At 37.2% G+C, this 27,893-nt stretch overlaps 2 protein-coding genes across 2 annotated transcripts in view; one reads left to right on the forward strand and one right to left on the reverse strand.

The window, feature by feature from the left end:
- The window catches only part of N4BP2 (NEDD4 binding protein 2), a 95,646-nt gene that overhangs the window by 35,172 nt on the left and 32,581 nt on the right, over positions 1–27,893 (reverse strand). The window contains exons 5-8 of the mRNA XM_041753462.1: positions 27,418–27,542; positions 14,937–15,025; positions 10,053–10,129; positions 4,186–4,341 (exon numbers count right to left, since the gene is read on the reverse strand). Of these exons, the coding sequence (XP_041609396.1) occupies positions 4,186–4,341; positions 10,053–10,129; positions 14,937–15,025; positions 27,418–27,542 (447 nt within the window). The remainder of the gene's footprint in view (positions 1–4,185; positions 4,342–10,052; positions 10,130–14,936; positions 15,026–27,417; positions 27,543–27,893) is intronic.
- On the forward strand, positions 8,224–9,208 carry LOC121489963 (acylphosphatase-1-like). The gene has a single exon (XM_041753461.1). The coding sequence runs from the start codon at positions 8,810–8,812 to the stop codon at positions 9,206–9,208; it is 399 nt and encodes a 132-aa protein (XP_041609395.1). The 5' UTR covers positions 8,224–8,809.

Consider the following 27,893-nt stretch of genomic DNA (forward strand, 5'->3'; position numbering starts at 1 on the left):
AAGGATCTTGTCTTAATGAAAACATCTCAGTTGCAACATTCCTTCCTTGGGTTGGATCCAAGGCTTAATGTCTGGATCCCAGGGCTAATATTAGTATTTGCCACCTGGGCAAATCTGGCTTTCATATTTACCTACCTCAATCTTGTCTGGTTTCAGATCACAGAGAAGCAAAGAGATAGAAAATATGAAAGAGAAGTTAAGAGACATAGACATAGAGGACAGAGCAAAAAGGTAGTATACATCTAATCCAAGTCCCAGAAAGACAGTTCATGAGACAGAAGCAATTTAAAGAAAAATGGCTCAGATTTTTCAGAACTGATCGAAGATATCAATCCCCTGATCTCAGAAGCCCAACAAATTCCAAACAAGATACATAACAAGAAATCCACTAGAAACATGGTACTGAAATAGTAGTCATACACGAAAGATGAAGAGAGGATATTAAAAGCAGCCAGAAATTAAAGGGAAAAAATACCTAAGTTATCTACAAAGAAATGAAGTATTAGAATTACAGCTGACTTAACAATAATGGAAGTCAAAACAGAATTAAATGTTATCTTCAATAACAGAAACTGTCAATCTAGAATATATACACCCAGTGAAAGTATCTTACAAGAAGGAAAGCAATAAAAGAATTTTAAGATTTAAAAAAAAAAAAAAAAAAGGAGTTTGACATGAATCAGAACTACACTGTAAAGAAAATCCTAAAAGATGAATGTCAGACAGAAGGAAATTTCCAGATGAAATATCTATGATAAAAGAAAAGTTAAGCACAAAGCAATCTCTATATGAGTGAAAACACACACTGTATATCCTGGACAATCATAATCATAGCATGTCAGTTGGAAAGGAGGTTAAGTATCAGAGTTAAAATGTTTGAAGGAAGGCTAAGAAAATGGTTTGACTTTAAAGTTTGCATGATCAAAGTTTTAATGTAATCACTAAAAGGATAAAAATAGCATATACCATTTCCAAATTAAAAGAAAAGAAAAAAATGAGAAAGTCTGCATTCAGTGAAAAAAATCCAAAATAAGGCATAATAAAAAGGGGAAAAATCAAATATAGTTATCTGTGATAGGAGAAAAATAATCACAGGAAAGGTGAGATAAAGAGAAAGTAGAGCAAGACAGTAAGAAGCAAGACCAATTATATGAATAACCAAAAAACAATTAAGCTTAGGAATGAAAAGGCAAAGATGGACAGAGAGGATTTTTCAAAACCCAGTCATATTGGTTATAAGAGATACACCTAAGGCAGCCCGGTGGCTCAGTGGTTTAGCACCACCTGCAGCCCAGGGCATGATCCTGGAGATCCGGGATCGAGTCCCACATCAGGGTCCCTGTGTGGAGCCTGCTTCTCCCTCTGCCTGTGTCTCTGCCTCTCTCTCCCTCTCTGTGTCTCTCATGAATAAATAGATAAAATCATTAAAAAATAAAAAAGAGAGATACACCTAAATGTAAAGACACAGAAAAGTGAAAAGTAAAAGTATGAAAAAAAGAAGTAACACTCAAATCCTAAAAGGAAACTGGTATAGTTCTATTAATATTAGACAAATTACTTTATATTAAAAGTTAATATTAAGGATAAAAGAAAGTCACTTGCCAAAGATAAAAGGTTCAATTAGATACAAAAACTTTAAGCTTATAAGCACATCAAAAAATATCCTCAGGATACATAAAGTGAAAATAGGCAGATTTGTAAGAAACTGACATACTCAACATAATAGAAGGAGGTTTCAACACATGCTTCTCATACAGATTTCCTCATTCCTGTCTTAAGCACTAATCTAATCAAGCAAATTTTTTAAAAAGTAAAGCTATAGGGATCCCTGGGTGGCGCAGTGGTTTGGCGCCTGCCTTTGGCCCAGGGCGCGATCCTGGAGACCCGGGATCGAATCCCACATCAGGCTCCCGGTGCATGGAGCCTGCTTCTCCCTCCGCCTGTGTCTCTGCCTCTCTCTCTCTCTGTGACTATCATAAATAAATAAAAAAAAAAAAAAAAAAAAAAGTAAAGCTATAGAAGATGTAACCAACAGAATAAACATGATTTATATATAACTACTATACATCTTTATCAAGCAAACATGAAACATTTATAAAAAATGACAATGAACTAGGCCATAAAATATATCTTTTAAAATATCAGAGAATTAGAATCACACAAATGGCAAAATCTTAACTACTACAGTTAGGTTGAAAATGAATCTCTTAAAAAATAAAATTCAAACACCATCTGTTCACAAATTTAAAAACATAGTTTTAAATAACCCAAGGGTTGTAAACACCTGTAAAATCACTTGACAAAATGCAACATTAGTTGATATTATGATAAAAGAGAAATGTATTTAGGTAATTAGTTTCTTTGGACTTAAAGTTTCTTCTCTCGAATTTAATCAGATGCTCAAAGTGAGGATAAAATATTTTCTTCTTTTTCAGAGGTAACATCTTCATGTCTCTTGGGCTGAAGATTTTTTTTAAAGTATTATAAGGAAGTCTCTTAATGTGGTCATTAACATTATGATTTAAAGAAGCATTCAACTGAAAGAAAAGGCACTTAACATTTATTCTAAAACTTCTATAAATAAACTACATTAAATTACAAAAGCTCATCTGATCTTTACCTAGTACATTAGAACACTTTATTGTAACCCCAACACCTAACACAATGCTTGGCATGTAGGAAGCACTCAAACTTTTTTCAAATTAAATAATAAGCATGAGATTTTCAGTTAAGGTGTTCATGTGCATTAAATATTAAAGTTAAGAATCTAAATTTGTTCCTAGAGGGAACACCAGCTCCATGATTTCTTTCAAAAGTATTTAATATATATGTCTTTATAACACTTGTCATTTGCTACAGAGGAAAATGCTTAAGCTTCATTTACAAAGTGACAAAGAGTCAACATGATGTGCACAACTAAAAGAAATGAGACAAAGGGAGGAGAGCTGTCTTTTGAAATGTCAACTGTTAAATTTTTTAAAACCATCCTCAATGTTAACCTCAGACTTAAAGCACTTTTGCCTAATCATTACACTTTTAATTTCAGTGCTTTTTCCTTAGTCAATTTATTAGCTCATCTTCCTTTCTCTCTTTTTAGAGGGGGGGGGGAGGGACTAAGGGAAAGGGAGAGAGAATTCTCAATCAGTCAGCTAAGCTCAGAGCCAGAGGCAGGGCTCAATCTCACAACCCTGGGATCAGGACCTGAATAGAAATCAAGAGTCAGACACTTAACCAACTGAGCCCCTTTTCTTTCTTTATTCCAGGAGTTCTCGAAGTCCCAACTCTCCCATGAAGCCTTCTTCAATGAAATCACATATAACACTGAGTTTTCTATATGCCAGATGCTATTCTGTCTCGTTAGAGTATTAATTCATGATCCTTATGGGATTCTTAAGAGCAAAGTGTTACTGCCATTTTAGAAATGAAGAGCTGAGTATAGAGACACTCTCTAATTTGTCAAAGATTACAAAGCCAGAAACTCATAGCTCAGGAGCGCATGCTCTATCTAAACCACTTTGCAACACTGCTCTTCAATAAAAGAGCATTTATGAATTTTCTCTTCCCAACTCCTTTTTAACAGAGCCTCAACCACCATTCCTTATCAACAAAAAGTGTGGGCAATTTAGACTTCTACCTTATATTTAAGGCTATTCCTTAACTCACCTATCTATTTAATTGTTCATATATCCCAAATGTTTAATAGAACCAGTACTATGCTGGACTGCAAACTTTCAAAAGGCTATGACTTGTATTACTTAGGGTATACCATTAATAATTAATTTTTATAATACTAATTTGAAAGAGTATTTTTACAAATACCTATAGAAATTAAGAAGTGATGTAACTATATATAAAATAACAATAGGCAATAACAGATAGATACTGGAATAGCAGGCAGTTACATAAAGAAGGCAGGAGTATTCCCAGTATAAATATGGACTCACAAAACCCTGAGGACAATGTAAAAACTCCCATGTCATTGCATATATACCTTCAGTTCTCTTGCTAACCATATACACCTTGCTGTAGGTAAAACTATATCTAAGCTCTATAAATAATATACATCTACTTTTATTTTTAAAGTTATTTGGCAGTGATTTCACAAGCTCCAAAATTATTCTTTTTTTTTAATTCTTTTAAATTATATTTCAAACTAAATTTTTGTACACAGGAACTTTAACCTACCTAGTATTTCTGTCCTCACAAGAATATGCACACAACGCAACACGTTCAATTTTCTCTGGAACTGAAGAACTCATAATTATTGGCACTGAAACAAAACGCTGATAATGTTCCAACATTCTTGTTATTTTTTCTTTGCTTACCCCATGAATATTACGCCTAAAAGTTCCGGGAAAGAAAAAAATAGAAGAAATATCGGTAATTAAGTTTTTTTTAAGACTGGAACATGAAATGTCAAAAAAAAAATGATATTATTTCTAATACGTAAAAATATCTAAGCTGGTTTATTACAACACAATATATACTATTGATGCTAATTTCATCTTATTCAAGAGGTCTTAAATTACCATTTCTTTAATAATTCCACACAATCTTTTCCAATCATTTATCAACTTGGAAAAAACCAGCAGATCCAAATAACTTTAAAAGAAGTTATTCCCAAACTCTGCAAAAAACATTTCATAAGAATATGACCATCACTTTAAGACTAATTATTAACTAGTAAGTAAAAAAAATCCCGCTGCAGTCTTCTACTTATGCCACTATGGCAGCCTAGAGTTCCAAAGGGCCCTCCTGTTAAAATAAAACTGGATTCCAAGTCAATTATAGCAAACTTATGTTTTAATACAGTTTAAGTTGAAGCAAAGGAAAAAAATTGCTGGTATTTGAAGTCTCTGGATGTCTTAATATGAAATTTATTACATTTGTGCTCTCACTCATGGTAGCTTCTTTGTGGGTTTTGTTTATGAACTCATATTTAGTTGAACCTAATATGTAAGAATCCTTAGGCCTTAAACTAGGGGTGCTTTCCTTCATACCTCATGTGGATTTGCATGTGCCAAGAGGCCAGATGGTATGCTTCAGTCCCTCAAGGATCTTGTCTTAATGAAAACATCTCAGTTGCAACATTCCTTCCTTGGGTTGGATCCAAGGCTTAATGTCTGGATCCCAGGGCTAATATTAGTATTTGCCACCTGGGCAAATCTGGCTTTCATATTTACCTACCTCAATCTTGTCTGGTTTCAGATCACAGAGAAGCAAAGAGATAGAAAATATGAAAGAGAAGTTAAGAGACATAGACATAGAGGACAGAGCAAAAAGGTAGTATACATCTAATCCAAGTCCCAGAAAGACAGTTCATGAGACAGAAGCAATTTAAAGAAAAATGGCTCAGATTTTCCAGAACTGATCGAAGATATCAATCCCCTGATCTCAGAAGCCCAACAAATTCCAAACAAGATACATAACAAGAAATCCACTAGAAACATGGTACTGAAATAGTAGTCATACACGAAAGATGAAGAGAGGATATTAAAATATTAAAAGCAGCCAGAAATTAAAGGGAAAAAATACCTAGTTATCTACAAAGAAATGAAGTATTAGAATTACAGCTGACTTAACAATAATGGAAGTCAAAAGAGAATTAAATGTTATCTTCAATAACAGAAACTGTCAATCTAGAATATATACACCCAGTGAAAGTATCTTACAAGAAGGAAAGCAATAAAAGAATTTTAAGATTTAAAAAAAAAAAAAAAAAGGAGTTTGACATGAATCAGAACTACACTGTAAAGAAAATCCTAAAAGATGAATGTCAGACAGAAGGAAATTTCCAGATGAAATATCTATGATAAAAGAAAAGTTAAGCACAAAGCAATCTCTATATGAGTGAAAACACACACTGTATATCCTGGACAATCATAATCATAGCATGTCAGTTGGAAAGGAGGTTAAGTATCAGAGTTAAAATGTTTGAAGGAAGGCTAAGAAAATGGTTTGACTTTAAAGTTTGCATGATCAAAGTTTTAATGTAATCACTAAAAGGATAAAAATAGCATATACCATTTCCAAATTAAAAGAAAAGAAAAAAATGAGAAAGTCTGCATTCAGTGAAAAAAATCCAAAATAAGGCATAATAAAAAGGGGAAAAATCAAATATAGTTATCTGTGATAGGAGAAAAATAATCACAGGAAAGGTGAGATAAAGAGAAAGTAGAGCAAGACAGTAAGAAGCAAGACCAATTATATGAATAACCAAAAAACAATTAAGCTTAGGAATGAAAAGGCAAAGATGGACAGAGAGGATTTTTCAAAACCCAGTCATATTGGTTATAAGAGATACACCTAAGGCAGCCCGGTGGCTCAGTGGTTTAGCACCACCTGCAGCCCAGGGCATGATCCTGGAGATCCGGGATCGAGTCCCACATCAGGGTCCCTGTGTGGAGCCTGCTTCTCCCTCTGCCTGTGTCTCTGCCTCTCTCTCCCTCTCTGTGTCTCTCATGAATAAATAGATAAAATCATTAAAAAATAAAAAAGAGAGATACACCTAAATGTAAAGACACAGAAAAGTGAAAAGTAAAAGTATGAAAAAAAGAAGTAACACTCAAATCCTAAAAGGAAACTGGTATAGTTCTATTAATATTAGACAAATTACTTTATATTAAAAGTTAATATTAAGGATAAAAGAAAGTCACTTGCCAAAGATAAAAGGTTCAATTAGATACAAAAACTTTAAGCTTATAAGCACATCAAAAAATATCCTCAGGATACATAAAGTGAAAATAGGCAGATTTGTAAGAAACTGACATACTCAACATAATAGAAGGAGGTTTCAACACATGCTTCTCATACAGATTTCCTCATTCCTGTCTTAAGCACTAATCTAATCAAGCAAATTTTTTAAAAAGTAAAGCTATAGGGATCCCTGGGTGGCGCAGTGGTTTGGCGCCTGCCTTTGGCCCAGGGCGCGATCCTGGAGACCCGGGATCGAATCCCACATCAGGCTCCCGGTGCATGGAGCCTGCTTCTCCCTCCGCCTGTGTCTCTGCCTCTCTCTCTCTCTGTGACTATCATAAATAAATAAAAAAAAAAAAAAAAAAAAAAGTAAAGCTATAGAAGATGTAACCAACAGAATAAACATGATTTATATATAACTACTATACATCTTTATCAAGCAAACACGAAACATTTATAAAAAATGACAATGAACTAGGCCATAAAATATATCTTTTAAAATATCAGAGAATTAGAATCACACAAATGGCAAAATCTTAACTACTACAGTTAGGTTGAAAATGAATCTCTTAAAAAATAAAATTCAAACACCATCTGTTCACAAATTTAAAAACATAGTTTTAAATAACCCAAGGGTTAAAAAGTAAAATCAACCATAATGCAAATTAGAGGATAAATGATAAAAAGAAAGTATGATATATTAATATTATATATTAAAATTCTAGGAGCATCTAATTTATAGCATCAAATGCTCAAGTAAGAAAATAGCCTAGGGGATCCCTGGGTGGCACAGCAGTTTAGAGCCTGCCTTCTGCTCAAGGCATGATTCTGGAGTCCCAGGATCGAGTCCCACATCAGGCTCCCTGCGTGGAGCCTGCTTTTCTCCCTCTGCCTGTGTCTCTGCCTCTCTCTCTCTCTCTCTCTGTATGAGTCTCTCATGAATAAATAAATAAAACCTTAAAAAAAAAAAAAAAAGAAGAAAATAGCCTAAACCTTCAGGTGAAACCTTATAAAAAATAACAGAATGGGGACGCCTGGGTGGCTCAGCAGTTGAGCGTCTGTCGGCATGGGGCATGATCCCTGGGATCAAGTCCCATATCAGGCTCTTCACAGGGAGCCTGTTTCTCCCTCTGCTATGTCTCTACCTCTCTCTGTGTCTCTCATGAATAAATAAATAAAACCTTTAAAAAAAAAAACAATAAACAAAGCAAAATAGATTTTTTTTTAAAGGCAAAGAAAGTAGAATAAAAAAGAAGCAAAAATGAACTGAATATAAAACAAACTTATAATAGAAAGATCAAAGGAGCAAAGGAATGTTTATTTGAAAAAGCTAATAAAAAAATCTGATCTTTGGTGAGAATAATCAAGAAAAAAAGAAGGAAGATACACATAAACATATTCAGATTAAAAAGGGGAACTTAAGTATGGATGCAACAGAGATGTAAATGGTTAAGTGAATACTATAATTGTTTTAATAAAGTCTTAATAAATTTGGAAACTTAGGTGTAATGGACAAACTCCAACTGAAACTTCTCACAAAGAAAACACCAGGTCCAAGGTTTCCTAAGTAAGTTCTATCAAATATCCAAACCTACATAAACTCAGAAAAGAGAAAAAGAAGAAATACTTCCCAATTACTTTTACCAACCTAAAACTATGATACCAAAGCCAGGCAAGAAAGGGCAAGAAAGAAAAAAAAACTACTGGTCAACCTCACTCAATTATACAGAGGCAAAAATCCTAAGCAAAATATTGGGGGAAAAAAATCTAGTAATGTATCAAAAACATATAAAATGGAATGAGGTGCTGATAAATGCTCCAACATGGATGAACCTTGAAACATGATGCTAAGTGAAAGAATCCAGACACAAAAGGCCACAAATTATATGACTCCATTTATATGCAATGTCCAGAAGAGACAAATCCGTAGAGACAGAAAAGCAAACTAGCGGTTGCCAAAGGAAAGGGAGAATTGGGAGTAACCAAAAACTGGTATGGGGTTTCTTTCTGAGCTGATGGAAATATACACTAATAAGATTGGGGTGATGGTTGCACAATATAATGAATATACTAAAATTAGGTTGTCCTTTCATTAGCATTGAAATTAGCTAAAATGGGCCGAGGCTACCCTGCAGTGGGAACCGTTGGCGTGCTGGTCGGCCCTGCTGTCCTGAATGCCCGAGAGGAGGACGAGGAGGGTGTGGGCATGAACATGGCAGAAGGGGACACCCTGATAGCAGTGGATTATGAAATTTTTGGGAAGGTCCAAGGGGTGTTTTTCCGCAAGTACACTCAGACTGAGGGTAAAAAGCTGGGATTGGTTGGCTGGGTCCAGAACACTGACCAGGGCACAGTGCAAGGACAATTGCAAGGTCCCATCTCCAAAGTGCGTCTTATGCAGGAATGGCTTGAGACAAAAGGAAGTCCCAAATCACACATCGACAGAGCAAACTTCAGGAATGAGAAGGTCATCTTAAAGTTGGATTACTCAGATTTCCAAATTGTGAAATAATGTCCTGAATTTAAACTTTCTAAAATAAACTCGCTGGCTTTGTTTTTATTGTTATTATAGAATTAGTCTGTGTTTAGTATTAGAATGGGTCAGTAAGTTATGTTAGTGTATTTGAATATTACTGTATAATCTACATATGATAGAAAGATGACAACTCTACACAGTTCTAAATAAATAAAACTACACTAGAACCTTCAAAAAAAAAAAAAAAAAAAGAAATTAGCTAAAATGACCAAGAAGAAAATACCAACCAAAATCAAGTTAGGAAAAAAAAAAAATCAAGTTAGGATTATCCCTAAGGGAATACAAAGCACAAAGCAAAATACATTGTGTGTCCATGTGCTAAGTAACACTTTCATGTAAGTCAAACAATCATATTAAAAAGTATAACCTTTGGGAGAAGGGCAAGGAAGGGGGAGGGTTGTACAATACCCGCACAGCTGGACATTTGTTACCTTTTCCACCTACAGTTTTCTCACTTCCTTTCAGTATTCTCAGTCACTAGGCAACTACAATGATTTTGTTCCTCCCAGTAATACACGGTTCAGGTATGCCAAACCCCAGAGTCTGTTCTAATTTCAGATATTGACATTATACTATTAGTTAGTAATAAAGTACTGAGTATATAAGACAATTGGAATTTTTCTATTAACTCAGTATTAAGAACAAAAAGATACAAAAACTCTTCATAAATTGAAAAAAGGTCTACAAGAAATACAAAATTTGTTAACAACATTGCAATCTAATCCATTTTGTTTCATTATTTATAGGGAGAAAAAATCTAGATGAACTTTCTATCACTGCCATAAAATTAAAAACATGTTAGATAGTCTTTAAATTTTACCTCGCAAGTTCCTTTGGTTTGAATTTCCACCACGTGTCTGGTTCCCGGAAAAGGACTTTATATTTATGTTTTTGAGACTACATACAAAAAAGACAAATGTACTTAAAAATAATACTTTCATGAAATTAAATGCATTGTTTCCAAACACACAGCACGTAAAACTGAAAGAATCTAAAAGATTATCTAATTGTCATGAGTTTGTTAAACTGGCAAAAGGTACAATCTCTTTGACCCAGCAATTAATTTCCAGAAAGCTAGGCTACTAAAATAATTATTTAAGAGTGTAAATACACACACATATTCACACACACACAGGATATCTAGTTCACCATTATTCTTTATAGCAAAAGAAGATAACACAGTGACTATAAATATGCAACCGGCTAAATAAATGAAGGTACAACCATACAATGCAAATACAGCAATTTAAAAAATGCTGTATGTGTTAATGAGAAAAGGTCCCAATAAAAACTGTTAAGAAAGTAGGATACAGAATTTCCACTTGGGTAAAAAAGAATTATTCACACATTTTTACATGTATCGAAAACTTCTAGAAAGATTCTCAAAAATATTGTTAAAAGCATCTACCTTGAGGCCGTAGGACTTTTTAGCATTCTTTTTTATAATTTGGATACCATACATGTACTACTTTTATAACTTTAAAACTATTTTAGGGACACCTAGGAAACTCTGTGGTTTAGCATCTACCTTTGGCTCAGGGCATGATCCCAGGTCCTGGGACTGAGTCCCACATCAGGCTCCCTGCATGAGCCTGCTTCTCCCTCTGCCTCTGTCTCTGCCACTCACTCCAGGTCTCTCATGAATAAATAAACTAAATCTTTAAAAAAAAAAAAAAAAAAAAACCTATTTTAAATAATAGCTTATTCTATTTTTCAAACCTCTAATATGGCTATAATCTAAGAGCCATGCCCTACGCTTGTATACTAGATCCATCTCCTCTCTCTACCTCAAGGGTAACTGAGCTTAGCAACTGGCTCCTCTTTCTGAGGTGGCATTAATTCCACACACACCCCCTCCTTGAATCAGTCTCATCACATTCAGTTATTTCTCCCACCTTATTCTTAATCTCCTTCCCCTGGCCAGTGATCTCCCCATTTTCCTGTTCTCTTTTGTAGGAAAATGTCTCAAAATAATTACTACACTGTCTCCAATTCCTCTCACCTCTCTTAAACCCACTCCAGGGCAGCCCCGGTGGCTTAGCAGTTTAGCTTCAGCTCAGGGCGTGATCCTAGAGACCCAGGATCGAGTCCCACGTCAGGCTCCCTGCAAGGAACCTGCTTCTCTCTCTCTCTCTCTCTCTCCCTAATAAATAAATAAAAATCTTTAAAAAAAACCAACCCACTCCAATTGGCTATCCCTCTCAAACTGCCCATCAAGATCATAAATTACTTCCACACTGAAAAATGCTATGGTTAATTCTCAGTCCTAACGACTCTCAGCAGCATTTGTCACAGTTCATCACTCCCTCTCCTGACACTTTCTTCCTACACTCTTGGTTTTTCCTCCTGTCCCACTGGAAGGGTGTTCTCACTCTTTTTTGCTAGTCCTTCTTTTATGTCCAGACCTCTTCCCACTTAGTCCTTGACTTAATCCTTCATCCTCTACTCGAATCTATACTCACTACTTTGGGTAGTATTATCCCATTCCTTGGCTTTGAGTATCACCCATATAGTAATAACTCTGAGATGCGTATCTTTAGCTCAGAATTCACTCCTGAACTCCAAGTTCAAAGATTCAAAGACCTATTCAACAAATTTAACATATTCAAACCTAAACTTGGGAAATCCATTACCCCATACCCACCACAAAACTATCTCATCTGAACCCTTCTCTATCATTCTCAGCTCATGACAACCTCTAATTACACAGGCCAAAAACCAACCTGTATGTCACAATGAACTCCTCTCTTTCACATCCATATCAATCTAGTAAGAAATTCAGTTGGCTCTACTTTCAAAATATATCCAGAATCTAACCACTATTCACTGTCATCTACACTGCCACCATGTTGGTCTAAGCCATAGGATTTCTTACTTTAATTACCACTACAGTCTTCTAATTAGTCTCCCTGCTTCCATCCTCGCTACTGCCCAAACCCCAAGTCTATTCTGAACACTGCACTATAGCAATCCTGTTAATAGCTGGGTCATGTCATTACTCTGCTCAAAACCCTGTTATGGACTAAATGGCCATGTCCCTTCAAACCCCGTATGTTGAAACCCCACTCCCCTCACGTGACTGTGTTTGGAGATAAGGCCTTTACGGAGATAATTAAGGTTAAATGAGAATATAAGGTTAAAACTCTGATCTGACAAGATTTGTATGCTAATAAAAAGAGACATCAAAATTCATTATTCACCATAAGAGAAAACGGCAAGAAGGCAACCATCTATAAGCCAGGAAAACAATTCTCACCCAGAAACCAACCCTGTCAGACCTTGACCCAGGACTTCAAGCATCCAGAACCGCGAGAAAACAAATTTCTGTTGTTTAAGACACACAGTCTGTGGTATCTTACTATGGCAGCCTGAGCAGATTAATACAACTTCCATGTCATTTAAGGTAAAAATCTAAAATTCTTACATGAGCCAATGAACCCTATAATGTGCCCTACCATCTCTCCCAACTACCATTACACCTCTGACCTCATCTCCCACTACTGATCCCCTCAGTTTTCTGACAAGATGCAAAGAATTCATTGCTATTTTGTCATTCTGACAGAAAAGCCCCCAATCAACCTAGGTAAGTGACATAACATCCGGTAATGACTCTACTCACTTTCATCTCCTTACCTCAGTACCAAATTTTATATACTTTATTCCGGGGCTGGCAAAACCCCGGTCTCTAATTACCTAAAGGAGTGCCCTACAGCTCTTAGGATCAAATTAATTTTAAATGAATACACATACATGGGGGGGGGGGGGCCTATGAATATAAAGACTTTTTCAACTCCCATATCAATAGGCAAATCTTAATAATGTTATATTACTTGGGAGGACTGTGATTTATGTTAAACTATATAATAGCTCACAAGGGAAACTATATATATATATATATTTAAAGCAAAGTAGTAAGTTTTGCCAGGTGCCACTAAGCAGATCTGAATGCTTGCTACTTAACCCCAACTCACTACTTAACTACTTTTGTAAATGATAGTCATGATAGTAATAGACTGTTATCGCCAATCTATTCCACTCCCCCACAGCTCTCATTATCTTGCTACCAAAAGGAGCAAAAAGCGATCCTCTTCTCTACAGTAACTGTTATAGCTACTTCCTTTTGAAGAAAAAAATGAATTTGATATTCTATGATAAGCAGCAGTTCTTCATACTTCTAAATAGAGTTGGGGAGAGAAAGGGAATCAATATTGGAAAATAGCTTCATAATTTCAATTATTATATAAGAAAAATATTATGGAAGCCTGAAGGCTAAATAAAAATCAGTAACACAGTAATGCAAAGCCTTCTTTATTTTCTATATAGAAAAATGAGTATTAAAGAACTTTCTAAGATGACAGCAGGAAGCTAAGGGAAACTTACAGAAAAGTCAAGTAAGGTTAAGGGAGAAAATATTACCCATGATAAATACGTTAGGCTAGAAATCAGGAACTCCTGAGGCCAGAAAGCAAACTGAATTTCAATTCCCGATGTACTAAAATTGAGTCTTTGTTCCCTCTACTGCCCCCGCACAGAAGTAAAATCTCATTTGCTCTCAAAGGACATTAATTTTATTCAAAAAATGAGGAGTCACACCTTCAAAACAGTACAAGTGCACTAGACAGCAAAGAAGGTACAGACTGGATATGCTGAGGACATAAAAGGACATTCATTAACTGAAAAAACATAAACTGAGCTTTAATGTGCCAGACATGTGCTAATATTGGAGGAATAAACAATTCCCCATAATCACAAGAGGTTCATTCATTCACCATTTTGACTCAACAAATATATATTTACTATATGCCAAAGCACAGTGCTATACCACGGAGATTCAATGATGAATAAAACAACAGACCTATCCTCAAAAATATACAGATGGCTTACAGCCAAATTTAGCCCATCAGCCAGTATTTCTACGGCCTAGGCACTAAGGATAGTTTTTATGTCTTTAAAGGATTATTTAAAAAGAAAAATAAGAAAAAGGAGATACTACAACAAAGACTGTATGTGGCCCACAAAAACCTAAAATACTTACTGTCTGACACTATAGAAAAAAGTCAGCCAACCCATGGCCTACTGATAAAAGCAGCATATTTAATGGTATCACAGAAGTAAACCAGAGTGCCATTAAAACAGAAAGAGCTTTTTAGTAAGTTAAAAAATACTAACTTCCTGAAAAAGGTGACATCAAAGCAAGGCAAAAAAAAAAATCTTGGCAAATTTGGAGAGCTGAAAAAAGTCTGAACTTATCAGAAGAGCAAAATCAAAAGAAATTTGGTCACTACAAAGATCCACCAATATTGATTCTGCCAAGTAACAGCAATAAGGAAAAATATTTTCTGTGTATATACATACATATACATGCACACACACACACACACACATATATATACTCATACGAACATAAAATTATAATTTATTATGTATATACACACAAACATAAAATCATAATACCATTACTTTTTCATAAAAGACATCAAAAATGAAATCACAGGATTTAAAAACTAAATCTCCTAATTTGAAAACTGAATAAATTTAGCTTTATGCAAAAACTATTTCTATTTTTCTTATTTTGCTTAAGACTAGAGAAAGCTCAGTTACAGACCATCCAAAGATTGTTTGCTAGAGATTCACTTGTGTAATTAACATCTCCCAACAATTTCAAACTTATTTCTATAGACTTATGACAAGTTATGGTACAAACCAAAGAAACATATGGCTTCATTTCCCATGCCTGTAGGTTTGTATTATCTATTATTATAGGAGACACCTTCTTCTCAAATGCTTCTTTTGCTGAAAAACACAAACAGAAAATGACAAATCACTCTTTATAACAGTATTAAGTATATTCTGTTGAAATTTTAAAAATCTGATCTTGGGGATCCCTGGGTGGCTCAGCGGTTTGGCACCTGCCTTTGGCCCAGGGCATGATCCTGGAGTCCTGGGATCAAGTCCCACATCGGGCTCTCTGCATGGAGCCTGCTTCTCCCTCTGCCTGTGTCTCTGCCTCTCTCTCTGTGTGTCTCTCATGAATAAATAAATAAAATATTAAAAAAAAAATCTGATCTTGTCTCCATAATTTGAAAATCACAGATATGTACTAACTTTACTCAAAACCCTACTTCTTCTTTTTTTCTATTAAGAGAGAGGAAGGAACAATAGGAGAAAGAAAGAGAGAATCCCAAGTAGGCTCCACACCCAGCTCAGAGTCCAACGCCAGCCAGGCTTGATCCCACAATCATGAAATCACAACCCAAGCCAAAATCAAGAGTTAAATGTGTAAACAACTGAGCCACCCAGGCACCCCAAACTCTCCTTCTAAAAGTCACTTTTGAGCATATAAAAAATTAAAGTACCAGTAAATATTGGATTATAAGTAATAAATACTAAAGTTATAATCAGGGACATCTGGGTGGCTCAGCAGTTGAGCCTCTGCCTTTGGCTCAGGGTGTATCCCAGAGTCCTGGGATCAAGTCCTGCATCGGGCTTCCTGCATGGAGCCTGCTTCTCCCTCTGACTATGTCTCTGCCTCTCTCTCTCCGTGTGTCTCTCATGAATAAATAAAATCTTAAAAAAAAAAAAAAAAGTTATAATCAGAGAAAATTATAAAACTAAGTTTTTTTTGTTTTTTTTTTGTTTGTTTTTTTTTATAAAACTAAGTTTTATGTGTTACATATATAAACAGCATAAATGCGGGAAAAAAATCATATCATAAAAACAACTAGGGTGGAGGGGCAAGATGGCGGAAGAGTAGGGTCTCCAAGTCACCTGTCCTCAACAAATTACCTAGAAAACCATCCAATCATCCTGAAAATCTACGAATTCGGCCTGAGATTTAAAGGGAGACCAGCTGGAACGCTACAGTGAGAAGAGTTCGCGCTTCTATCAAGGTAGGAAGACGGGGAAAAAGAAATAAGGAATAAAAGGCCTCCAAGGGGGAGGGGCCCCGCGAGGAGCCGGGCTGAGGCCGGGGCGAGTGTCCCCAGGACAGGAGAGCCCCGTCCTGGAGGAGCAGGAGCTGCACCGACCTTCCCCGCAGAAAGGCCTCCCGGGGAATTGGAGCAGGATCCCCAGGAAGGCGGGGATGCCCTCGGGCTCCCTGGGACAGTAACAGAGGAACTGCGCCCCGGGAGATGCGCCGAGCTCCCTAAGGGCTGCAGCGCTCGGCGGGACCCGGAGCAGCTCGGAGGGGCTCGGGCGGCGGCTCCGCGGAGGGGGCTGCGGGGCTCAGGAAGCAGCTTGGAGGGGCTCGGGCGGCGGCTCCGCGGAGGGGGCTGCGGGGAGGGAGCACGAATCCAACAGCACAGGCCCCGGAGCACAGGGCGCCGGGACACAGCCCAGGATCCGGCCTCCCCCAGGGACAGGCAGAGGCCGGGAGGGCCCAGGACAGCAAGGACGCTCCTGCCTGGAGCTGAGCAGATCAGCGGCCCCACCCGGGAGCCCCCAGGCCCTGCAGACGGAGAGCCCCGGAGCTACTGCGGCAGCTGACTCCAGGGTCCCAGAGCTGCCCCCGCCACTGTGGCTTCCTCCGGGGGCCTCACGGGGCGAACAACCCCCACCGAGCCCTGCACCAGGCAGGGGCAGAGCAGCTCCCCCAAGTGCTAACACCTGAGAATCAGCACAGCAGGCCCCTCCCCCAGAAGACCAAGGAGACGGACCAGTTCCAAGGGAAGTAAGGGACTTAAAGTGTACAGAATCGGAAGATACTCCCCCGTGTTTTTTGTTTTGTTTTGTTTTTTTGTTTTTGTTTTTTTTGTTTTGTTTTGTGCTTTTTTTTTTCTTTCTTCTTGATTTCTGATTGCTTCCCCCACCCCCACCCCTTTTTTTTCTTTTTTCTCCTTTCTTTCTTTTTCTTTTTCTTCTCTCTTTCCCCTTTTTTTCTTCTTTCTCTTTTTTCTTTTTCTCTTTTCTTTCCTTCTCTCTCTTTTTCTCCTTTTCCCAATACAACTTGTTTTTGGCCACTCTGCACTGAGCAAAATGACTAGAAGGAAAACCTCACCTCAAAAGAAAGAATCAGAAACAGCCCTCTCTCCAACAGAGTTACAAAATATGGATTACAATTCAATGTCAGAGAGCCAATTCAGAAGCACTATTTTACAGCTACTGGTGGCTCTAGAAAAAACCATAAAGGACTCCAGAGACTTCATGACTGCAGAATTTAGATCCAATCAGGCAGAAATTAAAAATCAATTAAATGAGATGCAATCCAAGCTAGAAGTCCTAACGACGAGGGTTAACGAGGTGGAAGAACGAGTGAGTGACATAGAAGACAAGTTGATGGCAAAGAGGGAAACTGAGGAAAAAAGAGACAAGCAATTAAAAGATCATGAGGATAGATTAAGGGAAATAAATGACAGCCTGAGGAAGAAAAACCTACGTTTAATTGGGGTTCCTGAGGGCGCCGAAAGGGACAGAGGGCCGGAATATGTATTTGAACAAATCCTAGCTGAAAACTTTCCTAATCTGGGAAGGGAAACAGGCATTCAGATCCAGGAAATAGAGAGATCCCCCCCTAAAATCAACAAAAACCGTTCAACACCTCGACATTTAATAGTGAAGCTTGCAAATTCCAAAGATAAGGAGAAGATCCTTAAAGCAGCAAGAGAAAAAAAGTCCCTGACTTTTATGGGGAGGAATATTAGGGTAACAGCAGACCTCTCCACAGAGACCTGGCAGGCCAGAAAGGGCTGGCAGGATATATTCAGGGTCCTAAATGAAAAGAACATGCAACCAAGAATACTTTACCCAGCAAGGCTTTCATTCAAAATGGAAGGAGAGATAAAGAGCTTCCAAGACAGGCAGGAACTGAAAGAATATGTAACCTCCAAACCAGCTCTGCAAGAAATTTTAAGGGGGACTCTTAAAATTCCCCTTTAAGAAGAAGTTCAGTGGAACAATCCACAAAAACAAGGACTGAATAGATATGATGACACTAAACTCATATCTATCAATAGTAACTCTGAACGTGAACGGGCTTAATGACCCCATCAAAAGGCGCAGGGTTTCAGACTGGATAAAAAAGCAGGACCCATCTATTTGCTGTCTACAAGAGACTCATTTTAGACAGAAGGACACCTACAACCTGAAAATAAAAGGTTGGAGAACCATTTACCATTCAAATGGTCCTCAAAAGAAAGCAGGGGTTGCCATCCTTATATCAGATAAATTAAAATTTACCCCAAAGACTATAGTGAGAGATGAAGAGGGACACTACCTCATACTCAAAGGATCTATCCAACAAGAGGACTTAACAATCCTCAATATATATGCCCCGAATGTGGGAGCTGCCAAATATTTAAACCAATTAATAACCAAACTGAAGAAATACTTTGATAATAATACACTTATACTTGGTGACTTCAATCTAGCTCTTTCTACCTTCGATAGGTCTTCTAAGCACAACATCTCCAAAGAAACGAGAGCTTTAAATGATACACTGGACCAGATGGATTTCACAGATATCTACAGAACTTTACATCCAAACTCAACTGAATACACATTCTTCTCAAGTGCACATGGAACTTTCTCCAGAATAGACCACATACTGGGTCACAAATCGGGTCTGAACCGATACCAAAAGATCAGGATAGTCCCCTGTATATTCTCAGACCATAATGCCTTGAAATTAGAACTTAATCACAACAAGAAGTTTGGAAGGACCACAAACACGTGGAGGTTAAGGACCATCCTGCTAAAAGATGAAAAGGTCAACCAGGAAATTAAGGAAGAATTAAAAAGATTCATGGAAACTAATGAGAATGAAGATACAACCGTTCAAAATCTTTGGGATGTAGCAAAAGCAGTCCTGAGGGGGAAATACATCGCAATACAAGCATCCATTCAAAAACTGGAAAGATCTCAAATTCAAAAGCTCACCTTACACATAAAGGAACTAGAGAAAAAGCAACAAATAGACCCCACCCCCAGCAGAAGAAGACAGTTAATTAAAATTCGAGCAGAACTCAATGATATCGAGACCAAAAGAACTGTGGAACAGATCAACAGAACCAGGAGTTGGTTCTTTGAAAGAATTAATAAGATAGATAAACCATTAGCCAACCTTATTAAAAAGAAGAGAGAGAAGACTCAAATTAATAAAATCATGAATGAGAAAGGAGAGATCACTACCAACACCAAGGAAATACAAACGATTTTAAAAACATATTATGAACAGCTGTACGCCAATAAATTAGGAAATCTAGAAGAAATGGACGCATTCCTGGAAAGCCACAAACTACCAAAACTGGAGCAGGAAGAAATAGAAAACCTGAACAGGCCAATAACCAGGGAGGAAATTGAAGCAGTCATCAAAAACCTCCCAAGACACAAGAGTCCAGGGCCAGATGGCTTCCCAGGGGAATTCTATCAAACGTTTAAAGAAGAAATCATACCTATTCTACTAAAGCTGTTTGGAAAGATAGAAAGAGATGGAGTACTTCCAAATTCGTTCTATGAGGCCAGCATCACCTTAATTCCGAAACCAGACAAAGACCCCACCAAAAAGGAGAATTACAGACCAATATCCCTGATGAACATGGATGCAAAAATTGTCAACAAGATACTAGCCAATAGGATCCAACAACACATTAAGAAAATTATCCACCATGACCAAGTAGGATTTATCCCCGGGACACAAGGCTGGTTCAACACTCGGAAAACAATCAATGTGATTCATCATATCAGCAAGCGAAAAACCAAGAACCATATGATACTCTCATTAGATGCAGAGAAAGCATTTGACAAAATACAGCATCCATTCCTGATCAAAACCCTTCAGAGTGTTGGGATAGAGGGAACTTTCCTCGACATCTTAAAGGCCATTTATGAAAAGCCCACAGCAAATATCATTCTCAATGGGGAAGCACTGGGAGCCTTTCCCCTAAGATCAGGAACAAGACAGGGATGTCCACTCTCACCACTGCTGTTCAACATAGTTCTGGAAGTCCTCGCCTCAGCAATCAGACAACAAAAAGACATTAAAGGCATTCAAATTGGCAAAGAGAAGTCAAACTCTCCCTCTTCGCCGATGACATGATACTCTACATAGAAAACCCAAAAGCCTCCACCCCAAGATTGCTAGAACTCATACAGCAATTTGGTAGTGTGGCAGGATACAAAATCAATGCCCAGAAATCAATGGCATTTCTATACACTAACAATGAGACTGAAGAAAGAGAAATTAAGGAGTCAATCCCATTTACAATTGCACCCAAAAGCATAAGATACCTAGGAATAAACCTAACCAAAGAGGTAAAAGATCTATATCCTAAAAACTATAGAACACTTCTGAAAGCAATTGAGGAAGACACAAAGAGATGGAAAAATATTCCATGCTCATGGATTGGCAGAATTAATATTGTAAAAATGTCAATGTTACCCAGGGCAATTTATACATTTAATGCAATCCCTATCAAAATACCATGGACTTTCTTCAGAGAGTTAGAACAAATTATTTTAAGATTTGTGTGGAATCAGAAAAGACCCCGAATAGCCAGGGGAATTTTAAAAAAGAAAACCATAGCTGGGGGCATCACAATGCCAGATTTCAGGTTGTACTACAAAGCTGTGGTCAGCAAGACAGTGTGGTACTGGCACAAAAACAGACACATAGATCAATGGAACAGAATAGAGAACCCAGAAGTGGATCATGAAATGTATGGTCATCTAATATTCGATAAAGGAGGAAAGACTATCCATTGGAAGAAAGACAGTCTCTTCAATAAATGGTGCTGGGAAAATTGGACATCCACATGCAGAAGAATGAAACTGGACCACTCTCTTTCACCATACACAAAGATAAACTCAAAATGGATGAGAGATCTAAATGTGAGACAAGAGTCCATCAAAATCATAGAAGAGAACACAGGCAACACCCTCTTTGAACTCGGCCACAGTAACTTCTTGCAAGATATATCCACAAAGGCAAAAGAAACAAAAGCAAAAATGAACTATTGGGACTTCATCAAGATAAGAAGCTTTTGCACAGCAAGGGATACAGTCAACAAAACTAAAAGACAACCTACAGAATGGGAGAAGATATTTGCAAATGACATATCAGATAAAGGGCTAGTTTCCAAAATCTATAAAGAACTTATTAAACTCAACACCAAAGAAACAAACAATCTAATCATGAAATGGGCAAAAGACATGAAGAGAAATCTCACAGAGGAAGACATGGACATGGCCAACATGCACATGAGAAAATGCTCTGCATCACTTGCCATCAGGGAAATACAAATCAAAACCACAATGAACAAAAAAAAAACCACAATGAGATACCACCTCACACCAGTGAGAATGGGGAAAATTAACAAGGCAGGAAACAATAAATGTTGGAGAGGATGCGGAGAAAAGGGAACCCTCTTGCACTGTTGGTGGGAATGTGAACTGGTGCAGCCACTCTGGAAAACTGTGTGGAGGTTCCTCAAAGAGTTAAAAATAGACCTGCCCTACGACCCAGCAATTGCACTGTTGGGGATTTACCCCAAAGATTCAGATGCAATGAAACGTCGGGACACCTGCACCCCGATGTTTCTATCAGCAATGGCCACGATAGCCAAACTGTGGAAGGAGCCTCGGTGTCCATCGAAAGATGAATGGATAAAGAAGATGTGGTTTATGTATACAATGGAATATTACTCAGCAATTAGAAATGACAAATACCCACCATTTGCTTCAACGTGGATGAAACTGGAGGGTATTATGCTGAGTGAAATAAGTCAATCGGAGAAGGACAAACAGTGTATGTTCTCATTCATTTGGGGAATATGAATAATAGTGAAAGGGAATATAAAGGAAGGGAAAAGAGATGTTGGGAAATATCAGGAAGGGAGACAGAACATAAAGACTCCTAACTCGGGGAAACAAACTAGGGGTGGTGGAAGGGGAGGAGGGCGGGTGTTGGAGGGGAATGGGTGACGGGCACTGAGGTGGACACTTGACGGGATGAGCACTGGGTGTTTTTCTGTATGTTGGTAAATTGAACACCAATAAAAATTAATTTAAAAAAAAAAAAACAAACAACTATGCTAAAAGCAATGTGGTATCCTCTATAAGATTCCACATGGGAAAAGAACCTTAGTAGAAAAACTAATATCCAGGGGCACCTGGGTGGCTCAGTCAGTTAAACATCTACCTTCAGCTCAGGTCAGGTTCCCAGGTTCCTGGGATAGAGTCCCACACCCCTGCTAAGCAAGGAACCTGCTCCTCCCTCTCCCTTTGCCTGCCACTCGTCCTGCTTGTGCTTTCTTACTCACTCTCTCAAATAAATAAAATATTTAAAAAAAGAAAAAGGAAGGAAGAAAAAAAGAAAAACTAATATCCGTGTGTGCCTGGCTGCCTCAGTCAGTAGAGCATGCAATTCTTAATCCCAGAGTTGTAAGTTCAAGCCCCATGTTGGGTATGGAGCCCAATTAAAAACAAAAATTATTTTAAAAATTAATTAATTTAAAAAAAATTTTTAAATAAAAACTAATATTCAAATAAAGTCTGGAAAAAAAAAAAAAAAAAAAAAAAACAAATAAAGTCTGGAGTTTAATATTAGTTAACAGTAGTACACCATTGTTAATCTCTTAGTCTTGACAAATGTACCATGGTTAAATAAGATGTTAACATTAGAGGGAAATGGGTGACAGGTATACAGTAACTCCATATTGCCTTTGCAACCTACCCATATATCAAAAATTATTCCAAAATAAAGTTTTAAAACAAACAAGCACAAAATATAAACAAACACATGCAAAAAGACATATTAATCTGAAAAAAAGAAAACACTATACTGTTGTACAAGAGATTTTTCTCAAAAAACTACCTTTCTTCCCAAGGAATTAGGCCATTCACAAAATTAACAATGAAGCACAATAAATAAGCCTTACAAGGAAATTATGTGGGTTTTAAAAGTTCCCTGTAACTCTCTTACAACTCAATAATAAGAAAGCAAAAAACCTAATTTAAAAATAACAAAGAGGGATCCCTGGGTGGTGCAGCGGTTTGGCGCCTGCCTTTGGCCCGGGGCGCGATCCTGGAGACCCGGGATCGAATCCCACGTCGGGCTCCCTACATGGAGCCTGCCTCTCCCTCTGCCTGTGTCTCTGCCTCTCTGTCTCTCTCTGTGTGACTATCATGAATAAATAAAAAAAAATCTTAAAAAAAAATAAAAATAAAAATAACAAAGACTGGGATCCCTGGGTGGCTCAGTGGTTTAGTACCTGCCTTTGGCCCAGGGCGTTGACCCTGAAGTCCCAGGATCCAGTCCCACATGGAGCTCCCTGCATGGAGCCTGCTTGCTTCTTCCTCTGCCTCTGTCTCTCATGAATAAATAAATAGAATCTCAAAAAAAAAAATGGTAGAATTTAAAAAATAAAATAAATAAAAATAAAAAAAATAAAAATAACAAAGACTAAGAAGCTAGAAAAAGGAGACAAAACTCAAACCTAGCAAAAGGGAGGAAATGACAAGTTCAGAACAGAAATAAATGATACAGAAACTAAAAAAATAATAGGACAGATCAATGAACCCCGAGCTGGTTCTTCGAAAAGATCAACAAAATTAATAAACCTCCAGCCAGACTCATCGAAAAAGAGAGGATCCAAATATACAAAATCATGTAAGGAAGAGGAGAAATAAATAACAATCAACACCACAAGAAGAATATAAACAACTGTTTCAGATTATGAAAACCTACAGGTCACAAATACCCACCATTTGCTTCAACGTGGATGAAACTGGAGGGTATTATGCTGAGTGAAATAAGTCAATCGGAGAAGGACAAACAGTGTATGTTCTCATTCATTTGGGGAATATGAATAATAGTGAAAGGGAATATAAAGGAAGGGAAAAGAGATGTTGGGAAATATCAGGAAGGGAGACAGAACATAAAGACTCCTAACTCGGGGAAACGAACTAGGGGTGGTGGAAGGGGAGGAGGGCGGGTGTTGGAGGGGAATGGGTGACGGGCACTGAGGTGGACACTTGACGGGATGAGCACTGGGTGTTTTTCTGTATGTTGGTAAATTGAACACCAATAAAAATTAATTAAAAAAAAAAAAAGAAAACCTACAGGTCAACAAACTGCACAACTTAGAAAAAATGAATAAATTCTTCGAGACATATTACCTAACAAAAACTAAAGCAAGAAGAAATAGAAATTTTGAACATACTAATTATCAGCAATGAAATTGAATCACTAATCAAAAAATTCCCAAAAAACAAAAGTCAAGGACCAGATGGCTTCACATTTAAAGAATAGTTAAAACCCATTCTGCTCAAACTATTCCAAAAAATAGAAGAGGAAGGAAAACTTCCTAATTCATTCTATGAGGCAAGCATTACCCTGATATTGAAATAAGATAAGCACCACAAAAAAAGAGAAATACAAGTCAATATCACTCATGGATATAAATGCAAAAACCCTCAACAAAATCCAACAATACATTAAAAAAAGGGGGGGGGGCCAACAATACATTTTTAAAAAATCATACACCACGATAAAGTGGAATCCATTCCTGGGTTGCCAGAGTAGTTCAATATTTGCAAAACAATCAACATCACATCAATAAGACAAAGGATAAAAATCATAGATCATTTCAATAGATGCAGAAGCATTTGACAAAGTACAACAACCATTCACAAGGAAAGTCATCTGCAAAGTAGGTCTAAATGGAACATACCTCAACATAATAAAGGCCTTATTTGAAAAATCCACAGCCATCATCATATCCAATGCTAAAAAACTGAGAGCTTTTGCTCTAAGATCAGGAACAAGACAAGGATATCCACTCTCACCACTTTTATTCAACATATTACTGGAAGTCCTGGCCACAGCAATCAGACAAGAAATAAAAAATAAATAAAAGGCACCCAAATTATAAGGAAGAAGTAAAAATCACAGTATCTACAGATGACATGAGATACTATATATAGAAAACCAAAAAACTACCAGAACTGATAACTGAATTCAGCAAAGTCACAAAATACAAATTCACTGTACAGAAACATGCTGCACTCTATAATAATGAAGCAGAAAGTAAAATTAAGAAAACAATCCCATCTATAATTGCACCAAAAACAATACAGTATCTAGGAATAAACTCAGCCAAAGAAGTGAAAGACCTATACTCTGAAAACTGTAAAACACTGATGAAAGAAATTCAAGATGATACAAAGAAATGTGGAAAGGTATTCCATGCTCACGGGCTAGAAGAAAAATAGTGTTAAAATGTCTATACTACCCAAAGCAATCTACAGATTTAATGCAATCCCTATCAAAATACCAAGAGCATTTTTCACAGAACTAAAACAAAAAATCCTAAAATTTGTATGGAACCATAAAAGACCTCAAATAAGCCAAGCAATCTTGAAAAACAGAAACATAACTAGAGGTATCGCAATTCCAATTTCAAACTACAATACAAAGTGATAGTAATTAAAATAGTCTGGACCTAGCATAAAAAGAAAAACACAGGTCAATGGAACAGAAAATAAATAAGTAAATAAAACTCATAATTATATGGCCAATTAATCTTCAATGAAGAAGAAATGAATATACAATAAGAAAAAAAATCTCTTCAAATGGTGCTGGAAATACTGGATGACATGCAAAAGAATGAAACTAAACCACTTTCTTTCACCATACACACACACACAAAAAAAACCCTCAAAATGGATTAGAAACCTTTATGTGAGACCTGAAACCATAAAGAGCACAAGCAATAATTTCTCTGATATCCACCGTAGCAACATTTTTCTAGATAGGTCTCCTGAGGCAAGAAAAATGAAAGCAAAAATGAACTATTGGGATTACGTCAAAATAAAAGGTGTCTGCTCACCAAAGAAAACAATCTACAAAAGGAAGGAAGGAAGGAAGGAAGGAAGGAAGGAAGGGAGGGAGGGAGGGAAGGGGGGGTGGGGGAGAGAGGGAGAGAGAAAAGAAAGAAAAGAAAGAAACAAAGAAAAAGAAAACAATCTACACAATTAAAAGGCAACCTACCGAATGAGAGAATGTATTTGCAAAGGACATATCTGATAAAGGGTTAGTATCCAAACACATATAAAGAATTTATACAACTCAACACTCCAAAAACAAATAATCCAATTAAGTTAAGCTCCCTACTCTTCAGTTTGAGGAGAGCTGTTTTTACTCTCCCACTGTCCCCCCCCATAACAATAAAATCAATCTAGGAAAGAGTAGCGATTAGCAACACAGGAAATATTTCCTATAGGAAATAGGAACCAAAGCACACCAGAGAACTGGAGACATCTTGAACTATTCTGAGACCCATATAGAAAATCTGATACACTTTTGACAACATCTCCATTGATTAAACTAAAAAAATAAAGAATAAAACCAAAACATGCCATGCCATGTTCTAAGCTTTTTACAAAAATTAACTTGTTTAATCCTCATAACAATTCTGTGAGATAAGACTACCTCTGGGACACATGGGTGGTGGCTCAGTGGTAGAATGTCTGCCTTTGGCTCAGGTCATGATCCCGGGGTTCTGGGATCGAGTCCTCCATCAAGCTCCCTGTGAGAAGCCTGCTTCTCTCCAAGGGGAACCTGCTTCTCTATCTGCCTATGTCTCTGCCTCTCTCTGTGTGTATCTCATGAACAAATAAATAAAATAAAATCTTTAAAAAAAATAAGACTACCTCTTTCACCTCTTGCTATGTAACTTGTTATAATTTTTTATGTTATATATAGTTGAATAAATAATTCAGTTTAACAATTAAATGAGGGGGCACCTAGTTGGCTCAGTTGGTTAAGCATCTACCTTCTGGGGTCCTGGGATGGAGCCCAGAGTGGGGCCCTGCTCAGCGGGAAGTCTGTTTCTCCCTCCCTCTGCCCCTCACCCATTCATGATTTCTCTCTCTCTCTCAAGTAAATGAAATCTTTAAAAAAATGAAGGGGAGGGATCCCTGGGTAGCTCAGCAGTTTAGCGTCTGCCTTTGGCCCAGGGCGTGATCCTGGAGACCGGGATTGAGTCCCACATCAGACTCCCTGCATGGAGCCTGCTTCTCCCTCTGCCTGTCTCTGTCTCTGTCTCTCATGAATAAATAATTTAAAAAAATAAAATTTTTAAAACAAAATGAAGGGGATTGTAACTTTCTAAAAACTGTGTATCTCTCAAAATACAAATATTTTATATTGCTCTTAGTATTACCCAAAATCTATTGTCTATTCTTACCACGATTCTGGTTCCACTCGTGTGCTTCTCCTAGGTACTTTACATCAAACTGATACTGCCCATTTATGTAAAAATAATCATCAGTACTAAGAATAATTCCACTTGGATTATCCTCTTGCAAAGTCCTGTGAATGACAAATGGAATTATTTTTATTAATTTTTCTTCTAAATTCCCTCTCCTAATTTTTACAAAGCCGTAATTCAAATAAAGAACTTGTACTGTTACTTAAAAGTAAGAATATAAGAATATCCAGACAAATCATACTGGAAAACCTCTAGGCAGAAGTCTGATACCCAAGAAAACTGAACTAAAACAAGTCTATTTTATTCCTTGAATTCAAAATCAGTCATGGCTTTTTAACTCTATAATCAAAGTTGAACTTCTTTTCTTCCCAAACTAGTTCTCTTTCACATAAAGCTATTTCTACTGATTTCAGAAGCTCGTAATCTTGGAATTATCTTTAAATTTTTCTTAT

This window comes from Vulpes lagopus, chromosome 4 (assembly GCF_018345385.1).
Source record: "Vulpes lagopus strain Blue_001 chromosome 4, ASM1834538v1, whole genome shotgun sequence".
NCBI classification, from domain to species: Eukaryota; Metazoa; Chordata; class Mammalia; order Carnivora; family Canidae; genus Vulpes; species Vulpes lagopus.